We start from the raw sequence: 23,003 nt of genomic DNA, 5'->3' as shown, positions 1-23,003 counted from the left end.
CAATAACAGGCACCATTTGTCATCCTTACCACCCACCACATGCACCAGCACATGTCCAAAAACAAGGCTTCCTCCAACCAAACCACGCCCCTTCCCCCCTGATTATAACATTTCTATTGGATATTGACGTACCCTACGAAAACTCCTCCGTGGCCCATGCAACTGGCCTCTGTGGGTGTCAGTTATCACTGAATACAAAGCTTCGTCAAGCTTACAGGAGTTATAGCAATGCACTCTGAGGCGGTGCTATTTAGCCTCCAAAATAAAAGCCTCAAAGTATATGAACTGGTTTATCAATGTGCTGCAAATATATTTATTTTATGGACAGAAAACATTGTGTTGAACATTTGTAGATTTACTCTTCTTAAGATTGATCATTATTTGAGAAAAAACAAAAACAGTTGTATAGACAGCTAGTAAATGAGCCCACTTATGATTTATTACCTCAGTAAATATTTAATCTATAGTGTCAATTGTTAGTTTCAGTCCTTCTTTGATGCAACACATTGCATGTTTTGGAAAAAAGCTCCCATCTCCATTAAGATTTAGTTAAAACCATAGCATGCTTTTTTTGGAATCACGTCCTGTGTTTGACAAAGTTGCCATGTTGGCATGAAACATTTCTCTGACTGTTTCTTTCAGGAAGCACATTTTCTTTATAGCCTGTTTCTTGGCACCCAGAATAAGCATCCCAATTTCACAGATGCACTTTGCTAACCAAGCTATCACTAATAGCAAATGCAGGGGCGTGTCCAGATGTTTTGCAGCTCACCATGAACATTTCTGGAAATTTTCAAGAGTTTTTTGCATGTATGAAAACATGTGTAGGCTATGTCATCTCAATTTGGTTTGCTGTATAAGATTTAAGATAAGACGCCCCAGCACGTGCCCAAAAACGTCCCTCCTTGAGTCCGACTGGAATGGACTCCTGCTTTGAGGTGCATGTGTGAAAAACCAGGTCAGGAGGATTTCAGAAGCAGTTCTTCGAAAATTAAATTGGCATGTGTCAACATACAGTGTTTTTGTGCTGGCACCGCCCACCAAAAACAAAGAAGTACACTGCTTTCAGCCTTCACCGCCATGAACTTAATATATATATATAACATGACTTCTTAACATTATTTTCATGTTGTCTTGGTGATATTACACGGGCACTCAGTGTTTCTGAAACACAAATCTTACATTTGTCAAACTCCTCCCTGGTGGCTTTTATTCTGAAACTCCAAAACCGGAAGTAGTATTAGTTCACTCTCCTGTTCTTGCCGCGGGTTCTTCTCTCACAGTAGAGAGTGTAGTTTGTATCAGTGTGGAGATAATGTGAGCTTCAGTACAGTTCAGAGCCTCATACATCTGGTGCTGGCAGAAATCTACATAAAGGAAAAGAAAGCAGGAGAGCTCGAGTTAGATATTTATTTTCTTCCTTTAAAAAAACATGGGTAATGATGGCTGCCTCTGCCGGGCGCATCTGGAAACAAAGCGACACTGAAGCGAATGCGGATTTTACTTTGATGCTGCTTCAGATGTGTCGGTAGAAACATCTCCAGCTGCCGCACTGTGGGTTTAAATATTCAGATAGAGAGGCAAAAGCGTCGTTTGGCTGGAAAACTGTTTCATGTCTGAACTACAGCGAGGAGGAGAAAACATTTTGGGCGGCGAGATGCACCATTTGGAGGACTGAGCTCCAGCACTTCAGCCGCCGAGTGAGCCCAAAACATCCAAACATGGGGGAGCCAAGCAGGTAAATACAACCCGTCGGTACCTCACGGTCAACATAACCTGATTTCTGTTTCTCATCTGTCGACCCAAATCCCGAAAATAACACATAATGTCGGGTATCTGTTTCAAACACCCACCCGGTCTCGTCGTCTACAGATAATTTTTTTTTTTAACTCGATGTGAATCAGTTTGTCGTCTCAACCATTTTAATGCCATGACAACGGAGCAGTCTGTAACGTTACATACATGTTACTTAATAAACCGTAACACCGTCTGTAACGTTACATACATGTTACTTAATAAACCGTAACACCGTCTGTAACGTTACATACATGTTACTAAATAAACCGTTACACCGTCTGTAACATACATGTTACTAAATAAACCGTTACACCGTCTGTAACGTTACATACATGTTACTAAATAAACCGTAACACCGTCTGTAACGTTACATACATGTTACTTAATAAACCGTTACACCGTCTGTAACGTTACATACATGTTACTAAATAAACCGTTACACCGTCTGTAACGTTACATACATGTTACTAAATAAGCCGTTACACCGTGTGTAACAACGGAGCAGTATGTAACATTACATACATGTTATTAAATACACCTTTACACCGTGTGTACCAACGCAGCAGGCTGTAACGTTACATGTTACTAAACAAACCGTTACACAGTGTATGTAACAACGGAGCAGTCTGTAACGTTACATACATGTTACTAAATAAACCGTTACACCGTCTGTAACATACATGTTACTAAATAAACCGTTACACCGTCTGTAACGTTACATACATGTTACTAAATAAACCGTTACACCGTCTGTAACGTTACATACATGTTACTAAATAAACCGTAACACCGTCTGTAACGTTACATACATGTTACTTAATAAACCGTTACACCGTCTGTAACGTTACATACATGTTACTAAATAAACCGTTACACCGTCTGTAACGTTACATACATGTTACTAAATAAGCCGTTACACCGTGTGTAACAACGGAGCAGTATGTAACATTACATACATGTTATTAAATACACCTTTACACCGTGTGTACCAACGCAGCAGGCTGTAACGTTACATGTTACTAAACAAACCGTTACACAGTGTATGTAACAACGGAGCAGTCTGTAACGTTACATACATGTTACTTAATAAACCGTAACACCGTCTGTAACGTTACATACATGTTACTAAATAAACCGTAACACAGTGTATGTAACAACGGAGCAGTCTGTAACGTTACATACATGTTACTAAATAAACCGTCTGTAACGTTACATACATGTTACTTAATAAACCGTAACACCGTCTGTAACGTTACATACATGTTACTAAATAAACCGTAACACTGTCTGTAACGTTACATACATGTTACTAAACAAACCATTACACCGTCTGTAACGTTACATACATGTTACTAAATAAACCGTTAGACCGTCTGTAACGTTACATACATGTTACTTAATAAACCGTAACACCGTCTGTAACGTTACATACATGTTACTAAATAAACCGTAACACCGTGTGTAACAACGGACCAGTCTGTAACGTTCCATACATGTTATACACCGTTACATCGTGTGTAACAACGGAGCAGTCTGTAACATTACATACATGTTATTAAATACACCTTTACACCGTGTGTACCAACGCAGCAGGCTGTAACGTTACATGTTACTAAACAAACCGTTACACCGTGTGTAACCGGTCAGCAGGGTTGGTGTTACTGCTGTTATTGATTGTTGATGAAGTAAAAGACTGGTTTAAATGAGGTTTAATTCAATTTAACATTGATTACAAATGATCTGGGTCAATTTTCCCACAGATTTGGTCACCAGGTGTTGGGATGTTTAGATGTGATTGTTGTGAATTTAAAATAGAAAAATATTTTACTAAAAGGTTATTTTATATTGCGACACGGGCTCATCTTTATATGAAAAATGTAAATCACAAACTACTCAAATGTCGGATAACTGAACTACATTAACACTTAATATACTTAGTATCCACTCACTGAGTCTTAAAAACCACTGGACAGTTAAAAATTAAAATTAAAATCTAACTGAAAACCAACATTTGAATTTGAAATGCCGTTAATTCTTAAATGATTTGGTTTGCGTCCACGAGCACATTGCGTCCATAATTTTCTGTTTGGTTTTAAAAATCTTAATTTATTTTCCTCTCAGTACAATTTGTAGTTTTAAGAATTTTTTTTATCTAGTTTTATTTTTTGATCTAAAAGACTAGGTCAAGGAATACAATAACAATATTGGATTTAATACATTTTAAAGCACACTTTAATATAAAAAATTAAACATCCAGTGGTATTTAAAACACGTGAATGCCATTCGATGTGTACTTTCACTTTAAGGACAACAAACTTAGAATTAATCTCAACCGACACGTAATTTCGTATTTTCAAAGTAAAAAAACAACACTCTCAGGTATTTGATTCACAAACAACAATAACAAAACATTGGTCAGCACAACCATCATGGCTTAAACACGAAACAATTCTGCAATAGTTATAGCGTTATTTCTGTGTGTCGGTCTGTGAATTCACATTGCGTTATGGCGTTGTTGAAGCGCGAGAGAGCACGGTGCAGCACGAGCTCCACGTACACATAGTCAGACATGCACACACACACACACACACACACACACACACACACACACACACACACACACACACACACACACACACACACAGCGCTGTTCTCCCCTGCTGGCTCAGCCGATCCTGTCCTGCCCCTTTAACCCGTCTGTTAGTACCTCTGAAGTCGGTATAGAGGTGGGATCACTTTCTCCCCCCATTATGGCTCTGTGACATTCATAGTGAAGGCTAAACGTCAAGGGGACGTAAAAATCCTAGCGCCTTGAAACAGCAGTCTGAATAAGGCTTCTATGTCTGTCACTGAATCCTGCCCGCGACCCCCCAAGTTTATCAAAATCAAGACTTAATTTAAAAAATAATTAATTCTGAACTGCATGGACTGTGATGCCTGACAGTACCTGTTGCAGAAATTAATCATTAAATTAATTACCTGAATTATTTGTATGTTTCACATTTTTTTTTACAATTCTTGCAAGCAAAAAAAAAAAAAGAAACTAGTCGTTCCACTTATATTTAATGTTATACAAAATTATGAATAAACTATACAGTAGACTACTTGTGTATAGTGGACAAGCCATTTTGTAGTGCTGTCCGAATTCTGAGTGAGCATGGTCATACCCTATACAGTCCACTCAATGTATCCCACAATGCATTTTGAAAAGTAGTGTTTGAGCGATGGCCACTATCTGAGCAAAACCATCATGCATTGCGGTTCAAAGATTTTTACGAGCGGACGAGAGGAGTGACCAGCGTGAACAGAAACACAATAAAGATTTTTACTTAAATCTACGATTTGTTTTCATAAAGAGTAAAAGATCGTCAACGTAAGTCTTGTTAGTTCTAATGACGATGACAGAAGAGAAACCAGAGTCTCTGAGCATAAATAAGTTAGTTTTGGTCAGAAAATATCTCTCATTATATGTAAAATTCAAAATTTTACATGTATTTATTATTTGAATATGTTTTTCAGTATACTCCCCGCTGTTCTCGAGACCAAGAAGGATTTTGAGCACTACAACACTACCATGTATACAGCCTGTCGATACAGAAAATCTGCAGATTATTTTGGGTGAACAGATTGATGTTTATAAATGTTTATGATGTGAACAATGTGCACTTTTAAATACCACTAGATGTTACCTTAATTCGAAGGTTAAACGTCATTAGAAAATGACGATCACACCCATTATTCAAACCAATGATGATTGATGTTTCACCCTTTTTGTGAGGTAGTCAGAATTTGATTGAAAATGATAATTCTGGTGTTTACAATCTTATTTTTAAAGCCCTTTTTGAGTCCATAAGCTGATGGTCACAGAAAAAGTGGTACCTAAGGTTCAATCCATGGTTTTTATTTTTAGAGCTTACCATTCATATGATCCTTTAACCCAGTGATTCTCAACCGGTGGAGCTGTTTTCAGTGGGTTGCGAGCTGACGTTTTCTTTAATTCCGTTCATTGCTGCTGTCAGATGTTTTGTATCGTCTGAGCTACAAAACATTTGAAGGCAGCTGCAAACTTGCAAAAACTAATTTTGCAATAAATATATCTGATAGGTTGAAAAATATTGTAAATTTGGGTCATGGTTTTTCAGGGAGTAGTTAGTGGTGAGTCCTGACTGAGGCTGGACGAGTTGAGAACCACAGCGTTAAACTTCATATTAGTAAGCCATGTGTCAGGTAGAGAGAGTCACAGTGACATCATCATCAGTGTTTAACACGGCCGCCTAATATGCTCTTCACTGTTTTTTTATCAACATTCACTTGTCGATCTCACCATCATGGAGGTACTCGACAGGTTTCCAGTTCACTCTTTGTCTCCCGAGTATATTTAGACGCAGTTCAAGGTAACAAGATTTCACTGAATAAGCCCGCTCTCTCTCTCTCTCTCTGCAATTCTCCGTTGGATAATTGCGTTGCCACAGGGTTTGAACAGTTCCCAGCTCCAAGTACCCGATCATCCATTACACCTGCAGGCTCACTTGATTGCTCGGAGGCTGAAGTGGCTATTTTAACATTTTAGGTCACTCTGCCCCCGAAGGAAAGGGAAGGCAATGTATTACCTTCCTGTAGAGGTAGACTGCTGCACAGCATGTTCAGTATCGTGATACACAACGCCTGTGTCCTTACAAAAAGTGGATTTCAAGCGAAAAGTGGAGGTAAAAAGAGTTCCTTATATGCTCTCATCCAGCAGGTCTTATTGGGACGTAGCGCTGGGTAATTGCAGCAGCCGTAAGTGTGTCATCACCATATGAATGAAGAAAAAGCTTCCATCTAGGTGCTCAAATATACCGCTTTTAATGTCCTGCCTGTCTTGGTGATAACATTGTCTGCCGAATGGCTACACATCCACGTGTATTTGCAACAACCTGTGTTATTTAATACGGCGGAATAAAAAGGCTGGCGAGCATTGTTCTCCTCATAATTGCCTATAATTGTGTTTGCTTGGTATTTCCACCCACACAGGGCTGAACATTAATGAAAAGGTTTAATTTGTGTGCGGATTAATCCTTTTAAGTACTCACAAACGGACTCTTTGCCTACTATGTGTTATTTGGCATTTGCTGCTCAGTGATTGTAAATGACACCAGGCAGTCTGATGTTTATACAGGAGATAAGGGCTTTTATTGCAGTGTGGGTCTCAGGTTGAACACGGCCTGTTTGTTAATGGCAGCACTTTAACATGATGTAGAATCACAGTTCAGCCAAACAGAGCGGAACATTTCTTTTTCATTTTAGGCATGATTGGTGTTTAATGCTCTACTTTACAACACCACCGCACTATATCACCGCGTCTTTAAAAAAGTGTGGGTATGCACTAGTGTTGTGGTCAAGACCACACTAACCGAGAACAAGACATTCCAGTCCAGAGCGCCAAGACCGAGTCAAGACCAAGACCAAAAACATCTCTGAAAAATAATCATCTTGTGTAACACTGAGAACATAACACCGTGAAGGTTATGGCCGTAACCGAGGGATAAAAAAATGAATTGAAGTTTTTTGTTCTTTAGAAAGAGGCGTTTTCCTTCTAGTCACAGTAATGATGTGAAAAATAGCAGATCTTGATTTAAAATCCAGAGTCTGCGGTGGCTGGGAAGTGCAAAGCAAAATTTCAAAGTCAGAAACACTTTTGCAAAATTTGAGACAAATTTAAATTTAGAAAAACATTTTTACATTTTATTCAACAAAATAACAAAACCAAAACACTTTCACCAAGGACAAAACACATTTAAATTTTATTAAGCAAATTTACAAGATGTGAAACACTTTTACCAGTCCCTAAACAAATTTGCAAACGACAGAATCTTGACGGAATGGGAATGTACCAAATGCAGAAAGTGACCCGGAAGTTATTGTGGGAGGGGTCATTTTGTTTGTTTAGGCGTTAATGCTGCCCAGTCCAGGACAGAGACAAGACCAAGTAGAAATGCTCTTGATTCCAAGACGAGACCTTCAATAAGTTGTCAGATACTTATTTTCTTTTTCCTAGCTCCGCCGATTGGCACTTCCAGGTGGTTTCATCTGATATTCATCAGCATGTTGGACGTGTTTCAGATAACACATGACAAAACCAGAAATGTCTCCACACAACTGATTTCAAGAAGCAGCCAGGTGTTGTAGCTCTGCTGTGACAGCTTGCTACTGTATGTTACTCTAATTCTTCTCCAAGCATTAGTGCCACCTGGATTGGGGAGTTGATACTGCCAGACTGCATGCACTGAACTTCAATGCTCAAACTACGTAGTGCAGCGTGATAGGAAGGACATAGTGGCAACAAACAACACTTGCTGTCCCCCCGTTTCCATTCCATACGCAGAGCCGTGAACAGAGATTAGTTTTCTTTTGTCCTTTTTCATCTTGCTCTCAGACAGACGGCTAACTATTCCTTTGCTATTCCTCTTGTTTTGAGTTGAATTGAACTTCCTTCAGGTCATCCAACCTGTTCCTCTTGCACTCCGTTCTCTGATATACTGACTTGTGGAGAAGTCTTCACAGATAAAAGGGAAGGCTTCCACGGTTCGTTTCACCTTTAATCATAACACTGTAATTGAATCCGCCATGCTTTGAGACACGTGTAGAACAAATTGTGATTGGCTTCTGTTAAGAGGACGGGAGGCGATTTGCATGTAAATCCCCTGAAAGTGGCTGCAATTCATTATCACTCACTATTTTTAGCATCTAAACTGCTTTTTTGGGGGGGGGGGGGGGGGGGTGTTCAGTACTGCTAATTTGTAATTTGTGGGACTCTGCAGGCCTCAGAGAGATGATGGCTGTGTGAATTAATTGGGGGCTTGCAGGCAATAACCCTGAGTGGATGACAGGCTCACTGTCGCTCTGCGGGGAATTTAGATGGAAGTGATGCATCTTTTATTTAAATCTGCTTTTATAATGCTCTGTTTGATTTACGCTCTCTATATCTCTGTCTATTGTCTCTCAGGGACTCGCAGCAGTGACGACGCCGCCATGTCCTGTTGAGCGGGGGGGAGGACTTTCTGCAATCCACGATACCATGCATAGCGTGAGCTCACCTGCGAGCATGCCCGTTCACCCCGGGGAAGAATGGTCCTCTCCACTCCTGCTCGCCTTCCAGAGGCAGGGGACACTGACGACGGTCTCTGCTGCCTCGTTACGGGGCTGCTGAACCTTCCGGAGAGGCCGCCGATGGAGAACATCTCCATGGCGAACGTTTCCCTGGGCTCCCGGTCGCCCCCTGAGACGCTCACGCCGACAGCGGAGGGCCCCCCGGAGAGCCTGCAGGGCGTCAACTTGCCGCTGCAGGTGTTCTTCTGCTTCGTCATGGTCGCCATCCTGCTCCTGGCTCTGCTGGGGAACGTGGTGGTGTGCCTGATGGTGTACCAGAGGTCTGCCATGCGCTCGGCCATCAACATCCTGCTGGCGAGCTTGGCGTTTGCCGACATGATGCTGGCCATCCTGAACATGCCCTTTGCCCTGGTGACCGTCGTGACCACCCAGTGGATTTTCGGGGACGTTTTCTGTCGAGTCTCAGCGATGCTCTTTTGGCTCTTCGTGATGGAGGGCGTGGCCATACTGCTTATAATAAGCATAGATCGCTTTCTTATTATTGTCCAGAAACAAGACAAGCTGAGCCCGCAGAGAGCCAAAGTGCTCATCGTGGTCACATGGGGACTCTCGTTTGTTTTCTCTTTCCCTCTGGCTATTGGTTCCCCTCCCTTACAGACCCCCCCCAGGGCCCCTCAGTGTGTGTTCGGCTACAGTGTGGAGCCGGGTTACCACGCCTATGTGTTGATACTGATGCTAGTCTTCTTTTTCATACCGTTCATGGTCATGCTGTACACGTTCATGGGGATCCTGAACACCATCCGCCACAACGCCATCCGCATCCACAGCCACCCGGACAGCATCTGCCTGAGCCAGGCCAGCAAACTGGGCCTGCTGAGCCTCCAGAGGCCCTTCCAAATGAACATAGACATGAGTTTCAAGACACGTGCCTTCACCACCATCCTCATCCTCTTCTCCGTGTTTACAGTGTGCTGGGCACCCTTCACCGCCTACAGTCTGGTCACCACCTTCAGCGACGGCTTCTACCACAAAGACAGCTTTTTTCAAATCAGCACGTGGGTCCTGTGGTTGTGCTACCTCAAGTCGGCCCTCAACCCTCTAATTTACTACTGGCGGATCAAAAAGTTCCGCGACGCCTGCCTCGACCTGATGCCCAAGTACTTCAAGTTTCTTCCTCAGCTGCCGGGCAACACCAAGAGGCGCATCCAGCCGAGCGCCGTGTACGTGTGTGGAGAACACCGCTCTGTGGTTTGAAGGAAAAAAATCTAGCCCTCGACTCGCTTCAACACTGTTAAAAAAACACATTGTTATTTCATTTACCTTGCCGTTCTGGGCCTGTTTCTGTTGTGTAGTGGGTTTCCTTTTCTTAGTCAGAAAACAGCGCTGCGTCACTAGAGGCTGGGACTGCGTTGGTGGGGATGTGTTGCTTCAGGTAACAGTGAGAAAATAAAATGGGTCTAGTCATAAACGGAGACTAAAAATATCAACAGAGAGGATTTGACATCAAAAGTACAGCTCTTCAAAATGTTCTAAAACTGACTCCTACTCTGTACCTAAGGTATACTACTATAACAGTCTCTTTTAACATCTTACTTTAGGAATATAAAAATTATTATTATGCCCTTGTTTGATTTTGAAAATAGAAAAAGAAGAACAACATGTCAGCTGTGAATGTGGAAATACAAACCTCTTCTCATGAACTTTGCTCAAATACATGCAGGGGTTGTAAATGGTGTTTAGAGCTTTCCATTCTCTTGGTACTGTCTGATCTAAAATAATTGGACACTACATTTGACTATTCTTTTAACATATTAAGCATCTGCAAGGGGTTGCCCCACCTAGGTGAAAGTTCAAACGTAGTCTAGTTCAATCTTATGACAGAGTTTATGCTCTACCAACATTTAAGGTGTTGGAACCGGCTGAGATAGTTCCAACGTAGGCAGAAGTACAACTCAAATCTTACACATAGCTCCCAGTAGGTGCCATGTAGGTGTAAAGTCCTCCATAAAGTATGGTTGTCATGGTGATAGTTTTAAAAGGTGGGATAATTTTGAGGAGGAGCCGAGGGTTTGACCAGCTGTTTGTGATAGATTACATCCCTCAGAAATGAATAATTACTTTTATTTTTTACTACTCCCGCTTTCATTCTTCTTTGGCAGCGATAAGTTCACCTTGACGATATAGTACCGTAAAATTACCTCACGATCCAGTTGAAGATTTCCCCACTCGATGCCACTGTTCTTATTAAACACTAGCTGTAGATGAAGGTTGTATCTGCTACAATCAATTAATTGTAATGCTTTGACATATTTTGTGGATTAACGGCAACTACAAGAAGTCATTTTCAGATTTCAGTCTGTTCAGAGACAATTAGACCCAAGAGGAAACACTGGAACAAACACTGCATTAAAAACTGCTTTTTACTGATTGGCTGGGGGAATGTCTGCGACAATATTTAGGTTAGTTTGGACGTTACCCTGTTATAGTTAAAGGTCACATATTAGTTTTCTTTTCAACCAGTTTAAATAAGTCTCAGAGCTCCCCAAAACATGTCTGTGAAGTTTCTTGTTCTAAATCCAAATGTGTAAATGTGTTCGAACCAAAAGAGAAGCGCATTATTTGAAGGGAGAAATAAATAAAGTCACCGCAAACAGGACATCTAGTTGCACAAATTTTCACTTTTAGGACCTCAGTGATGCACTGACGCCTCTGAGTGGTGAGATCCTCCTGAAGTTCTGAGTCTGCATCAGGAATGTTTGATCCAAACTTTATTAGAAAATAGAAATGTTTGGAAACTTGTTTGCTTGTCTCATCTTGCACAACGAGCTGACAAATCCTTAACCTAGAAAGAGCAGTTCTGTCTTGAAGTGAAGATATTGTGTGGTTTGTGTTAAACTTGACACAAACAAACACACACACATAATGATCTCAAGGGAAAAAGGGACACCTCACACAAAGCATAAAGTGCTTCTCTTTTGCCCTGAACTGAAAGCCTCAGAGTCAATGACGGTTGTTTCATTCAGTACCTCCAGTCGTTTAGTCTGTCAGAAAACACAAGAGGAGCATTTGTTAGATAAACAACATTATGTAAAAGAATCCTTCACAAGAGGCCGACCTTCATCTCCACCAACAGCAGCTTCAGTCGTAGGGCTGGGTTTAGCTTCACAGTGCTTGATACTGATGAACAATAATACGATCATTATTTATAGTTCTCAAATGTTCAATGCTAGCCAAAGTCGAGGTTCGGTACAAATTTGCAGGTTATGTTTTGGATAAGAGCTCGACCTGAATGAATCTCCATCTAGTGACCGATCAGATCTCACATTCAAACATTTTAATAATGCTTCACAGTTGTTGTCCTACAGCAGGGACTAACCAACGCATTAACATCTTCAACTAACAAATAATCGTTCTCCACTTTCAGTTATGTTTTCATATTTGATTTTATGAGCGTCATACTCTGATAACCAACAGACACCACATATGAGAATATATTTATTTAATGTGGGAAAAAAACAAGTTATATATTTAGGCAGAGATCTATTTTGCACTAATGATGATTGAGTGATATTATAAGCCTTAATTTGCACATTCACACACTGCAATTGTTTTGTGCGCGTTCCTCCCGTCATTGCTGCAGCTGTTGTGATTTTTAGTTTCTATTACGTGTGTAATTTCATCATATTTTTTTCATTTTTTAATTGGTTGTGTGCCGCTAACTCCTCCCCCTTTTATGTGAACATGCTCATAAAAACTCTTGGTTTACTTATTGAGGTATCGGGGCCTGACCGATATGGGTTTTTTGGGGCCGATACTGATCTCGATGTTGGGAGAGAAAAAATCTGATACCGATATATAGATTATTTTTTTAAGATGGATTTCTGGGCTTTATTTGAGAGATGGGACAGAGTCAGAAATCAGGGAGAGAGTGGGGAACGACAAGAGAAGAAAGAAACCACAGGCAGGATTGGAATAAGGACTCCCCATACATGGGGCGTGCACACCAACCACTATGCTACCTAAAATATATATATACACATTTATGATATTGATCCCTCAAATGCAGTTATCAAACACTTGTGGAAAAGATATTTAATGAAGACAAGATGGTCACTCGACTGGAAAGTAACTGCGCATGTACGATCACCGCTTGACACTCTGGAGAGTGATGATGCTTGTTGTAAGCCATATAGTGCCCTCTGCTGGTGAAGGAGAACTGCTAGTGTAAAACAACCATACTCAAAAAATAATAAAATGCTATTTGAGTGGTGAATAAATTGAGTAATATCGGTGCATATCTACAATAAAATCAGCCAATACCAATAATCACTTGATATGCTAATATTGGCCGATATTATCGGATGGCTGATAAATCGGTCGAGCCCTAATCAAGATGATAACCAGCTTTGTGTTACCCCTTAGCGAAATCTCTGATATCAGGGTTAGTAAAGCCTGGTCAAGAAAAAACATCTGATTCGTAGTACAGGTCTCTTAAATTCAGTTTGATTTATTTTAAATGTTGTATACATTTCTTGTCAGAATTTGATCCTTTGAAGTTTCTAATACCTGGTTATCAAACATGATGCAGCTTTACCCAGCTCTACTCAGTAAGACCTTGAACGCAGTGCAGCAACAATACATCTCTTCTAAGAATACGACCTTGGATTATCTCTGTTTTTTATTTTTATTCTTTCGGCTCTGTGCACACCTACTCAACACACGCAGCAGCACACACTTCTCCGCAGGTGAAACAAAGAAACCTTTAAGTGAAGCCACTGACTGAAGGAAACCATAAAAGAAAATGAAAACACTTTATAACCCCTGCAATGTACTGAATGGCACATACTGTGTGAGACTAGAAACGGGTGAGTTTTTCCTTAAACACTGTTCTGAGGAGGGAGGACGGGGGAGCTGCTGGGTTTGACTTGAGCGTACGTCTTTTCCTGCCACTGGAATGGCGAGTCACGGGGGCGGGGGGGGTTGGGACCGTGTGTGTTTTAGTTGCGTAGAATTTGTTTTATGAGGCATGTAAATTAACGGCTTCAGTGGGATTTGAGTGGTCAGAAAAGTGGTGGCGACACATTTGGACACGTGTATTTCTATTTAAATGTTTTGGATGTGCCTATTGATTAGTCCATTTGCCAGTCAGAATGCTGCTATATCTGGTGAAAATGTGCAATTTCAGTGTACTGTACTGTTGAATGTAATAAAGAAATACACGTTTCTTACCTTGGTAAACTGTCTCTATTTCCGCTTTATTTCTCACACATTTATTTCTGGCTAGCCACAATTTCACTATTTTTTCAATTATGCTGACTTTAAAGGTGAAATCTGTAAGAGATCAACAACAATGCAGCAGCCAGTATGTCCTCCTTCTAACTTTAGATTCTGGTCCTGAATGCTCTGGATTTGTTTGGACCAGAGAAGGTAGGCACTTTTAAGGGACCCCCCCCCCCCCCCCCCCCACATGGCCGTTTTGGATGCCCCTCGGTTTGCCAGCTATGAGAGAAGTTATCAGGTCAAACCAACAGGTGTTGTAGTGATGGAAGTGGTCAAGAGAAGTGGTTCAGATAGAAGTGATGGTACCCGACCTAAAAAGCCTCTGCATGTTTCTAATAAGCTCCACGAGCAGAAACGTGCTCAAACTAGGATCAATGTTGGAGATGCTTTTGAAAAATGGAGAGAGGTTAGAACACAGAAAGGTTTTCAGACCGATGCAGAGCTGGATAAACACTGAAGCTTCAGTGTCCATGAGATGGCAACCTGCCTGAGCATCGGGAGAGGGGTAAGTAACACTTAGTACCACTTTTAAATGCTAGGTGCCAGAGTTTCATGTTCCTTTTATTACTTGTGCATATTTGTCCTAGTCATCAACTGCCTTTATATATTTTTTTGTCCTTTGCAGAAATACTGAATACTTACAGTTGCTGGAGTGGCACAAAGGATGTTAAATAATGACAATGTTACAGAGCTACTCTTTCAGTGATAGTTTGTAAAAAATGGAGGGCCACACCAGGTGGTGGAGCCAAGGGGTGGCAACCTCAGTGCAAAATCCTGAACTATGATTGGCTATGTGCCTTGTTAGACTCGTGTTTAAATCAACTTTTTGGGCTGTGTTACAACAGTGAAGCCTATTTAATTTTTGTCAAATTTAAATTGTAAATCATAATCCCGCCTATAGGGCTACAAAATGGCTGGAGCTGGCCCTGTGTCGAAGGTACATTTTAAAGTGAAAGAGGCAAAGGCAAGCACATCAGACATCCGTACTAATCTTGTTACTCAGACGTAGTTTTGATCACAGCTTTAAGTGTTTAGAGCAGAGAGGTGTAGCATTTACATTTTACACTAATCTGTGTCTCTAGTCCGTCTACAAACCCCCAAATAATGAGAAAAGTCCATCCTCTCTGTCTTCTGCCTGCTCCACTTTTCAGAAAATGTGTGCTCAAACAGGCTGTTTGGAGATTTTCCCTTCATGACATCACAAAGGGCAGTAGTCCCTCCCCCAGGTGGGTGACACTCCCACAGCTAGGTGTTTGTTCTGCCCTCTGAGTCTGCCTTCTCACCGTAAACAATAGGACATGGAGCGAGAAAGATCGAGACACCCAAGCCCTTCCAGAGAGGGGGCGTGGTCAGACACAGCTAATTTACATATTTAAAGGTACAGACACAGAAACAGCCTGTTCTGAGCAGGGCTGAAATGGAGGGGTTTATAGACATGATCAAATACAGGATCAGAGTGGATTTAGAACAAGAAACTTCACTGCTCTGAGACTTAAGTAAACTGGTTGAAGAGGAAAATAATATGTGACCTTTAATTAAGAACTTGAAACCACAGAGCCCAAAGTAACCACCTGATCATGATCTATAAAACATAAACTGTAATGCAACGCTCAGCTAATGATGTTCGAGAGACATTTTGCACCTCCTTTTGAAGGTTATACTGGAGTGCACTGTTGGCTGTTTTGGTGAATAATGGAGCTGGAAAAGCATCGAGGTCGAAAATTACGAAGACATTTTTTAAATTCTTTTGGATAAATGTGTCCTTGCTGCATCAACCATGCAGCGTGCATTGGATAATATGTTTTTACACGATGCTTGGAAACAGAGGCTTTGCCTGTTTAAGATTCATATTTGTGGTAAATCTTAAACATGAAGCAACACGTGGTTACAGTCAGACTGGTGGATGAATATAACTTAATGTACCGTATAATCCCAGGTGACTAAAAGCATGTGTATGTTTGGATCCGTGTTGAATTAGCACATGCTCCGTGCATGTAAACATTTTTTATATATGTAATATGTTTTATATGTAAGGTGTCATGTTTGGGCGCCTGGTGTTTTTTCATGCGATGCTAACCATGCGAAGCTCTTCGTTTAATTATCTTTCTCCCGATACGTCAGCTGTGTCTTTCCGCTCAGGGACTCCACTTACTGTCATCGTGTCTGCTGAGTGCTCTGCGAGGGCGACACACGCCCGCGGTGCGTTCATGCATCCCTCCTCCATACCATGATATAAACTAAGCCGGCTTTGACTTCATGCAGGGCCTACCGGTCTTACATATATAAAAGCTTCACGGTGGAGTCATCAGCGTGTTGTGCGAAGCAGCCCGTAATAAAAATGCTGCTGAGCTGCCTGCAGTCTGTTTACTCTCTCACAGCTCTGTTTGTTGTCGAGGAAGCTTCAGCTCACAGAGATGTTCACCACACATGTTGGGTCAGGATTTTATCAAAGGCCAATGTGCATTTTATATTTTACCAACCACCTGCCCCCTGCCTGTGGGGAGGCTGTGGCTCAGTAGAGTCGTTCGTTTCTCAACCGGAAGGTCGTAGGTTTGATCCCCAAATTGCAGCGTATTAATGTGTATGAATGGATGAGTTAATACTGATGGACATATAAAAACCTGTACCATCAGGGTGTAAATGTGTAGACTAGAAAAGAAATGTACAAGCTCAAGTTCAATTTAAATATTCTCTGCTTGCACAGTCTCACTTTGAAGACATTCAGACTGAACCGTTAGAAGCGCCCACAAATCGTCTCCATGAGATTTAATGTGTGTGTCAGCGGATAGCCTAGCCGTTATATAGCACGCCCCATGTGCAGAGGCTGTAGTCCTCATTGCAGTGCCCTGTGGGTTTGAATCCCACCTTGGCCCTTTGCTGCATGTCTTTCCCCTCTCTCCCTACCCAACATTTCCTGTCTCTCTTCAGCTGTCCTGTCTAATAAAGGCAAAAATCGATCAATATAACAAAATATTTAATTTGAAAAACCTTACAGTCGTTGCTGCTTCCTGTTTGTGTGTGACGCATACTGAATCAGTATTTGTATCAGAAAATATGTCTCGGAGCAGAACTAAAAAAAAGTGAATCTGTGCATCTCTACTTTTCAGACCTGTTGTCTATTGTTAGTATGAATCTTCACGAATTCATTAATTGTGGTAATTTTGTGGATATGCCGTTTAATATGTCAACAATCTAAGAGTCATTTTTATGTTAGGTCTGTAAGCTGTAATACATTATGTGTAAGACACCTCATAGCAGAGGAGCTATATTAGGATTGGAGCTAAGTGTATGTTGTGAGCTGAAAAGGAAATGTGATTAACTGAGGCTGAAGAAATGTTTATGTGTGACTTTTACAAGTGAAGGTAATGTCTTCTTTCCAGCCTATTTGAAGTGTATCCAAATAGAAATGAATACCTTCTAAATCTAAACTATTCTGGATTCATTGATCCATGGATTCAAAGTCTATTTATGAATTAACTTCAGGATCTACTCCAGTCATCTGTGAGACTGAGGCTGAATTTCTTGTTGCTCTATTTGGTATTCTACTGAGTGAAAGAGCTAGCCTGAGCACTTAGCACGGCATGACTGATCGATTTAAAATCAATTTTTTTGGAAGTTATGTAGATGTAAAGATGTCTGTTTAAAGCTAAATAAACACCTCTCAACGCTGAAAGAAAGCCGGAAAGTATTTTATAATGATGCTGTGAGAATATAACTGAAGAGACCTATATGGTGAAAGTGAAACGTTTGTAACGGCTCCAAAGTTAATATCTGAACTTAAGTTCAGGAGCAGGACTCCGCCTAAACCACACCTTCAATCCCCTGACAACATCCTCCTCCATCGTAATCATTATCTCAACATACATTCATCTGTCTCTTTATTCATATGATCTATCATTAAATATCTAAAACACATTTTGTTATGGCATGGTCCTTATAGTGAATACTCTCTAAACCATGAAGACTCTACATCTCTGAGAATGAAATCATCTCAGTCATGTCCAACATCCGATACGGTACTGTTTGTTCCAAGTTACAGAGACGAAGAGACAAAGATTTATTTCTTGTAGAGGTAGGAAAGTGGATAGTGCCGAAAATCAGAAGGGACAGAGTGGGGAATGACATGCGGGAAGGGAAAAAAAGGTCGGACTTGAACCCAGGTCTAACCCAGGACTACACCCTCCAAGCACACTAACCACTACCTGCGCCCCGAAATGTCTCTTTTGGGATTATAGCTATTAACAACTTTTTAATATATTGTGCAAACAGAACAGATCACGGTCAATCTGTGTCACTTTATGTGCAATATGAAGCTACGAGCTAACTGAAGAGCGCTAACTTTAGCCTGCTAACACAACAATGCAGGACACAGGCAATTGCTGCTCAAGCAAAGGACAATTTTGTCTGCCGCTTAATGGTGCTGAATTATGGTTTCTGAATGGTTTCTGAATTATGGTTTTTTTCAATTCATAATTTCTTCGCAAGAATACATGTGGAGAGGAGTTGGAGGTGTGTTTCTGGAGGAGAGCGGAGGCTTCAGAAAAGAAGAGGTGTGGCCAAACAGCAGTTTGTTTTGGTTTCATGCTGGTGCTCAAGGGCGATATTTTTATTTTATTCACAAGATATATTCATATTCAAACATTTCTTGTAGACCAGTCAGTGGATAGAGCCAGAAGTGACGGAGAGGGGGGTTAGGGTAATGACATGAGGGACAGCTCCCTGCTGATGTAAAGTTGTCTGATGATGTAATTTTAGGTCAACATTAAATTTGAAATAGAACCCCTGACTTCACTGTCGGCCCAAAAGACGGATCAAAGGGGAGTTAATCTGTGACGACTGTGAGACATGAAAGCAGAGCAAATGAGGCTGCTGGCAGCTCGTACAGTCGCATGGAAAACCAGAAAAGGTCAGCCGGCTGTTTTTTTTACCAACAGATATCAGACTGTAGAGACCTGCGCTGACCTCTGGGACCCTCTTCATCTCGGGCACGGACGGATACTTCCAGTGAGACGGGTGGAGTTTGATTGGCTTCAGCCTTGTGATCATAAAGGATGTCATTGTTAATCAGCTGGGATTCATTATGCAGCCAGCAGTGAGTAATGAGCGTGCCCGGAGCTTTGAAGCTCACTTTAATCAGAGCGCTCAAGACTATTACTAAGCAACAGGAACTTGCAGATGTCTCTGGAGGGGGCATGGTGACGGGCGGAATGATACTCACCTGAGATGAGATCAAGTCAAAGAGGCACTTGTGGTTATCCACCTGTGCGCACCACTCTGCTATTGTCATTATTTCATTTGATACTGCTCATTTTCCCGGTACATGATCGCTTCAGATTAGTTTGAAATGTGCTAACACTGATGCTCTGGGAGCTGCAGTAAGTGTTTTGTGTTTTAAAGCCAAAAGTAAAAGCCAAGTTTTACTTTACTGACCAGTTGGCATTAACTATTTTAAAGGGGACATATTATGAAAAATCCACCTTTTCAGTGTTTTTGAACATATATTTGGGTAACCTGAGTGTCTACTGACCCACAAAATGTGAAATAAACCCATCCAGTGCTTTGGTTGTGGTCTGCATAAGTCTTAAAACACATAGAAAAATGCTCCATTTCAAATTTGCTCTCCTTGTGACATCACAGTGGGATCACAAACCTCCTCTGGTGCTTGATTCATGTTATATTTTGACCAAAGCACAGCACAGATATTTGATAAATAAATAAATCCATCTTGTCTATTTCTCAACTAGCAGTTATTAAATGAGCCTCTCAAATGTAGCCATTTAGCCACGGCTTATAGTCGTCATGTTGACAAACTGTAGACGGGCTGCAGACGCTAGCAAAGTCATATTTATGTAAAATCTGGTAATATTACTGAACATTATCAGTTGACACGGTTGTTTAACTTCTCACAACATCTACGCCACCCTATGATTGTCAAAAATGCCCGCAGTCGCATGCAGAGACCTTTGAGGGGCGCCAAAGCACACCAAACCAAATTCCTACATATTGTTGTTTTAACCCCAGACAATAGTAATGTCAATAAAAGTAATACCGTTCATTTATTTTTAAAGTCATACAGAGGTGTAAATACTGCAGAGCGGCCACCACCTGGTCTCCACAGATGGTGGCTGTTAGCACCAATGTTTTTTAACTAAATGCTTTTCCCCAATTGTGACACAACCCATAAAGTTACCTATTGGTCATGTTTTGTTTCTACCCTTAAGTATTATTGTCTGTTCCTGTTTTATTTTGTACTTACAAATCCTGCTCCTCATGGTTTACCGCCTTGTGCAGCCCCGCCCTGATTGTGCTCACCTGTGTCTTGTTATCCCCTGATTTTCTGTGGATATAATCCCTGTGTTTCCTCCTTCATGTTGGAGTTCGTAGTGTGTTCCTGTGTCACCTAGTTTCAGGCGTTATTCCTTGTGAGCCTTCTATAGTATTTTTGACCTTGCCTGCCTTCTCGTTTTTGCCTTTTTCCTGCCCCTTTTGGAATTGCTTTCTCCGCTGATTGCCTTCCTGTGTTTCGACCTAGACTGATCATTAAACTCTTCTTTTACTGAACTCAGCCACGTGTGAGTCTTCATGTTGGGTCCCTGTTTCTTTCTGGTCAGGACGTTGCACAGAGATGCTGTTTGCTCCGCAGCGCATCAAGTGTTCAAGTGTCTTGGCTCATTTGCACAGGTTAGCAAAAGCCGCTCAACCCATGTGTGAATTAGGCCTAACATTTTAAAGTATTATGTGCAACCACAATGCAACACACCCGGCACCCTCCTCTCTAGAGTAGATGCTCACTCAGGTTGCCATGTGGTGGACACTGAAGCTTTAGTGTTTAGCCAGCTCTGCATCGGTCTGTAAACCTTTGTGTTCTGTCCTCTCTCCATTTTTCAAAATCATCTCCAATATTGATCCTAGTTTGAGCACGTTTCTGCTCGTGGAGCTTATTAGAAACATGCAGAGGCTTTTTAGGTCGGGTACAATCACTTCTATCTGAACCACTTCTCTTGACCGCTTCCATCACTGCAACACCTGTTGACCTGATAACTGCTCTCATATCTGGTAAACTGAGGGGCGTCCAAAATGTATGGGGGGTGTCTTAAAAGCGCCTTCCTTCTCTGGTCCAAACAAATCCAGAGCATTCAGGAGCAGAATCTAAAGTTAGAAGGAGGACATACTGGCTGCTGCATTGTTGTCAGAGAAGCCAGCACTTCAACATAGCATGTTTCATTAATGTCTGATCATAGTAAGCTCACTTTATCATTTAATTCAGTAGATATCTTACTGATTACTCCTTTAATGTTTCTGTAAAATTGTAAGTATTATCAATGAATACGTGACATTTAATTTGAAACAGTTCAGCTTTGTTCTCCTCTTCGTCTCAAAGCTTAAACTACATAAACATGAGGGATAATAAGTGTAGTCTTCTGAGGCCGATGTTTGACAGGAAACTGCTGATTGTTGCTCTCACACCTGCTGTGTTGTGAAGCTGCTAACTCCTGACGGGAACAGCACAGGGATCTTTGTGTCACCTTGAGTACATCTTCCCTGAGAATCTTAAGTCCTCTGTGTCGGTTTCATGTCGTCACTGTGTGAAATGTACCCGCTACCGTAGAATATATTCCCCTTCTGGAGAGGCATCTTCTTGTTGCCCTTAGTGACAGTCCTGCAGTATTCAAATTACCACTCAAAGGCAGATCTGAAAGGTCAAGAAAATGGAAGATTACACTGCTTGAACAATGATCTATTAGTTCCTGAATCAATACAAGGACTGTGGTGTCTCAGACTAACACTATGGTATTTTTCACATAGTGTTGTTGCTATGTGCTGCCATGGAAACCAGAGTCACCAAGCATCCCTATAACCTCGAGTGGATTGAGTGCATTGATGTTATTGACTAAAATCCCAAATAGAAAGATCTGATTCTCCTGGTGGCTAAATCCCCACTGGGTACTCGTGTGATTGTAATGCACCCGTTTAACATCCTTTCAATAAAACAAGAATCAAAAACTCCTTTCAGTGTCAGTCAAACACCTTTTAGTAGAGATACCCTTACTGAATGTCCTTGAAAACGGCATCCCAACACGTCTTTTTTAATGTATGCACACTTTATTTTCCCATCATGAAACCCATTATTTCTGATTTTGAAGCCTTTGTGAATCGAAGTGTTAAACCAGAGCCAAACATTCACATCAGCTGTTTGTAAATGACTAACAGGCATTGGTGGACAGATAAAAAGTACTTGACTTTAGTAGTTGAAGGGCGCACTCAAACTATGCAAATTTGTCCCATACAGTACCCTGCTTAAGCATGATTGTCCCCCCTCCCCATCCCGCTGCTGGCCTGCACACACACTGCTCCAGGACTGACCGGTCCTAAGCACGGTTTCCTCTGTACGTAATGCCGTTATACAACAGCTAGTTTTCAAGACAGGCGGACTCGAAAAAGATTGAAAAAAGAAAAAGGACAGTGCGTCGAGTCCGCGTCTGCACATCGGAGAACAACACAGAGAACATGACAGCTACTTTAATGGAGTGTATAGAGTTAGTTCAGGCAGGTCACAGTGCCATGCCAGAGTTTTGGTAACAGCTAATCTCACGAAGGCTTCATCAGCTGATGGCCAGTTGATTAGCTTCGAAGCTTCCTATTGGCCAAATAGTACATATGCCGCCTTATTTAAACTGCTCTAGCCTGCCTACTTTTGCAAGCCGCATTTGTGTCCCTCCTCTGACCCACCTCTTTCTTTTCTGCTGTTCTGACTTAATCAATGTCATGCTTGTCATTGATGCTTGCTGCTTATCTCTCTGCCTTATAGCTTTCCTTGTAAGAACGTGAAGGGCAGG

The 23,003-nt window shown here is 41.4% G+C and overlaps 1 protein-coding gene across 1 annotated transcript; it reads left to right on the top strand.

Moving 5' to 3' along the window:
* Positions 1–1,274: 1,274 nt before the first annotated feature.
* Positions 1,275–14,124, top strand: gpr63 (G protein-coupled receptor 63). Its single transcript, XM_020636695.3, has 2 exons — positions 1,275–1,738; positions 8,783–14,124. Exon 2 carries the CDS (start codon positions 8,905–8,907, stop codon positions 10,138–10,140), a length of 1,236 nt encoding a protein of 411 aa, XP_020492351.1. The 5' UTR covers positions 1,275–1,738; positions 8,783–8,904; the 3' UTR covers positions 10,141–14,124.
* The last annotated feature ends 8,879 nt before the right edge of the window (positions 14,125–23,003 follow it).

Source organism: Labrus bergylta, chromosome 15 (assembly GCF_963930695.1).
Source record: "Labrus bergylta chromosome 15, fLabBer1.1, whole genome shotgun sequence".
In the NCBI taxonomy this organism is placed as follows: Eukaryota; Metazoa; Chordata; class Actinopteri; order Labriformes; family Labridae; genus Labrus; species Labrus bergylta.
The sequence above is the reverse complement of the archived record's forward strand: the minus strand, read 5'-3'. Positions and strand labels throughout refer to the sequence as shown.

What these genes read in the sequence shown, in the direction of transcription:
- gpr63 (XM_020636695.3), top strand. Translation starts at nt 8,905, where the DNA reads ATGGTCCTCTCCACTCCTGCTCGCCTTCCAGAGGCAGGGGACACTGAC.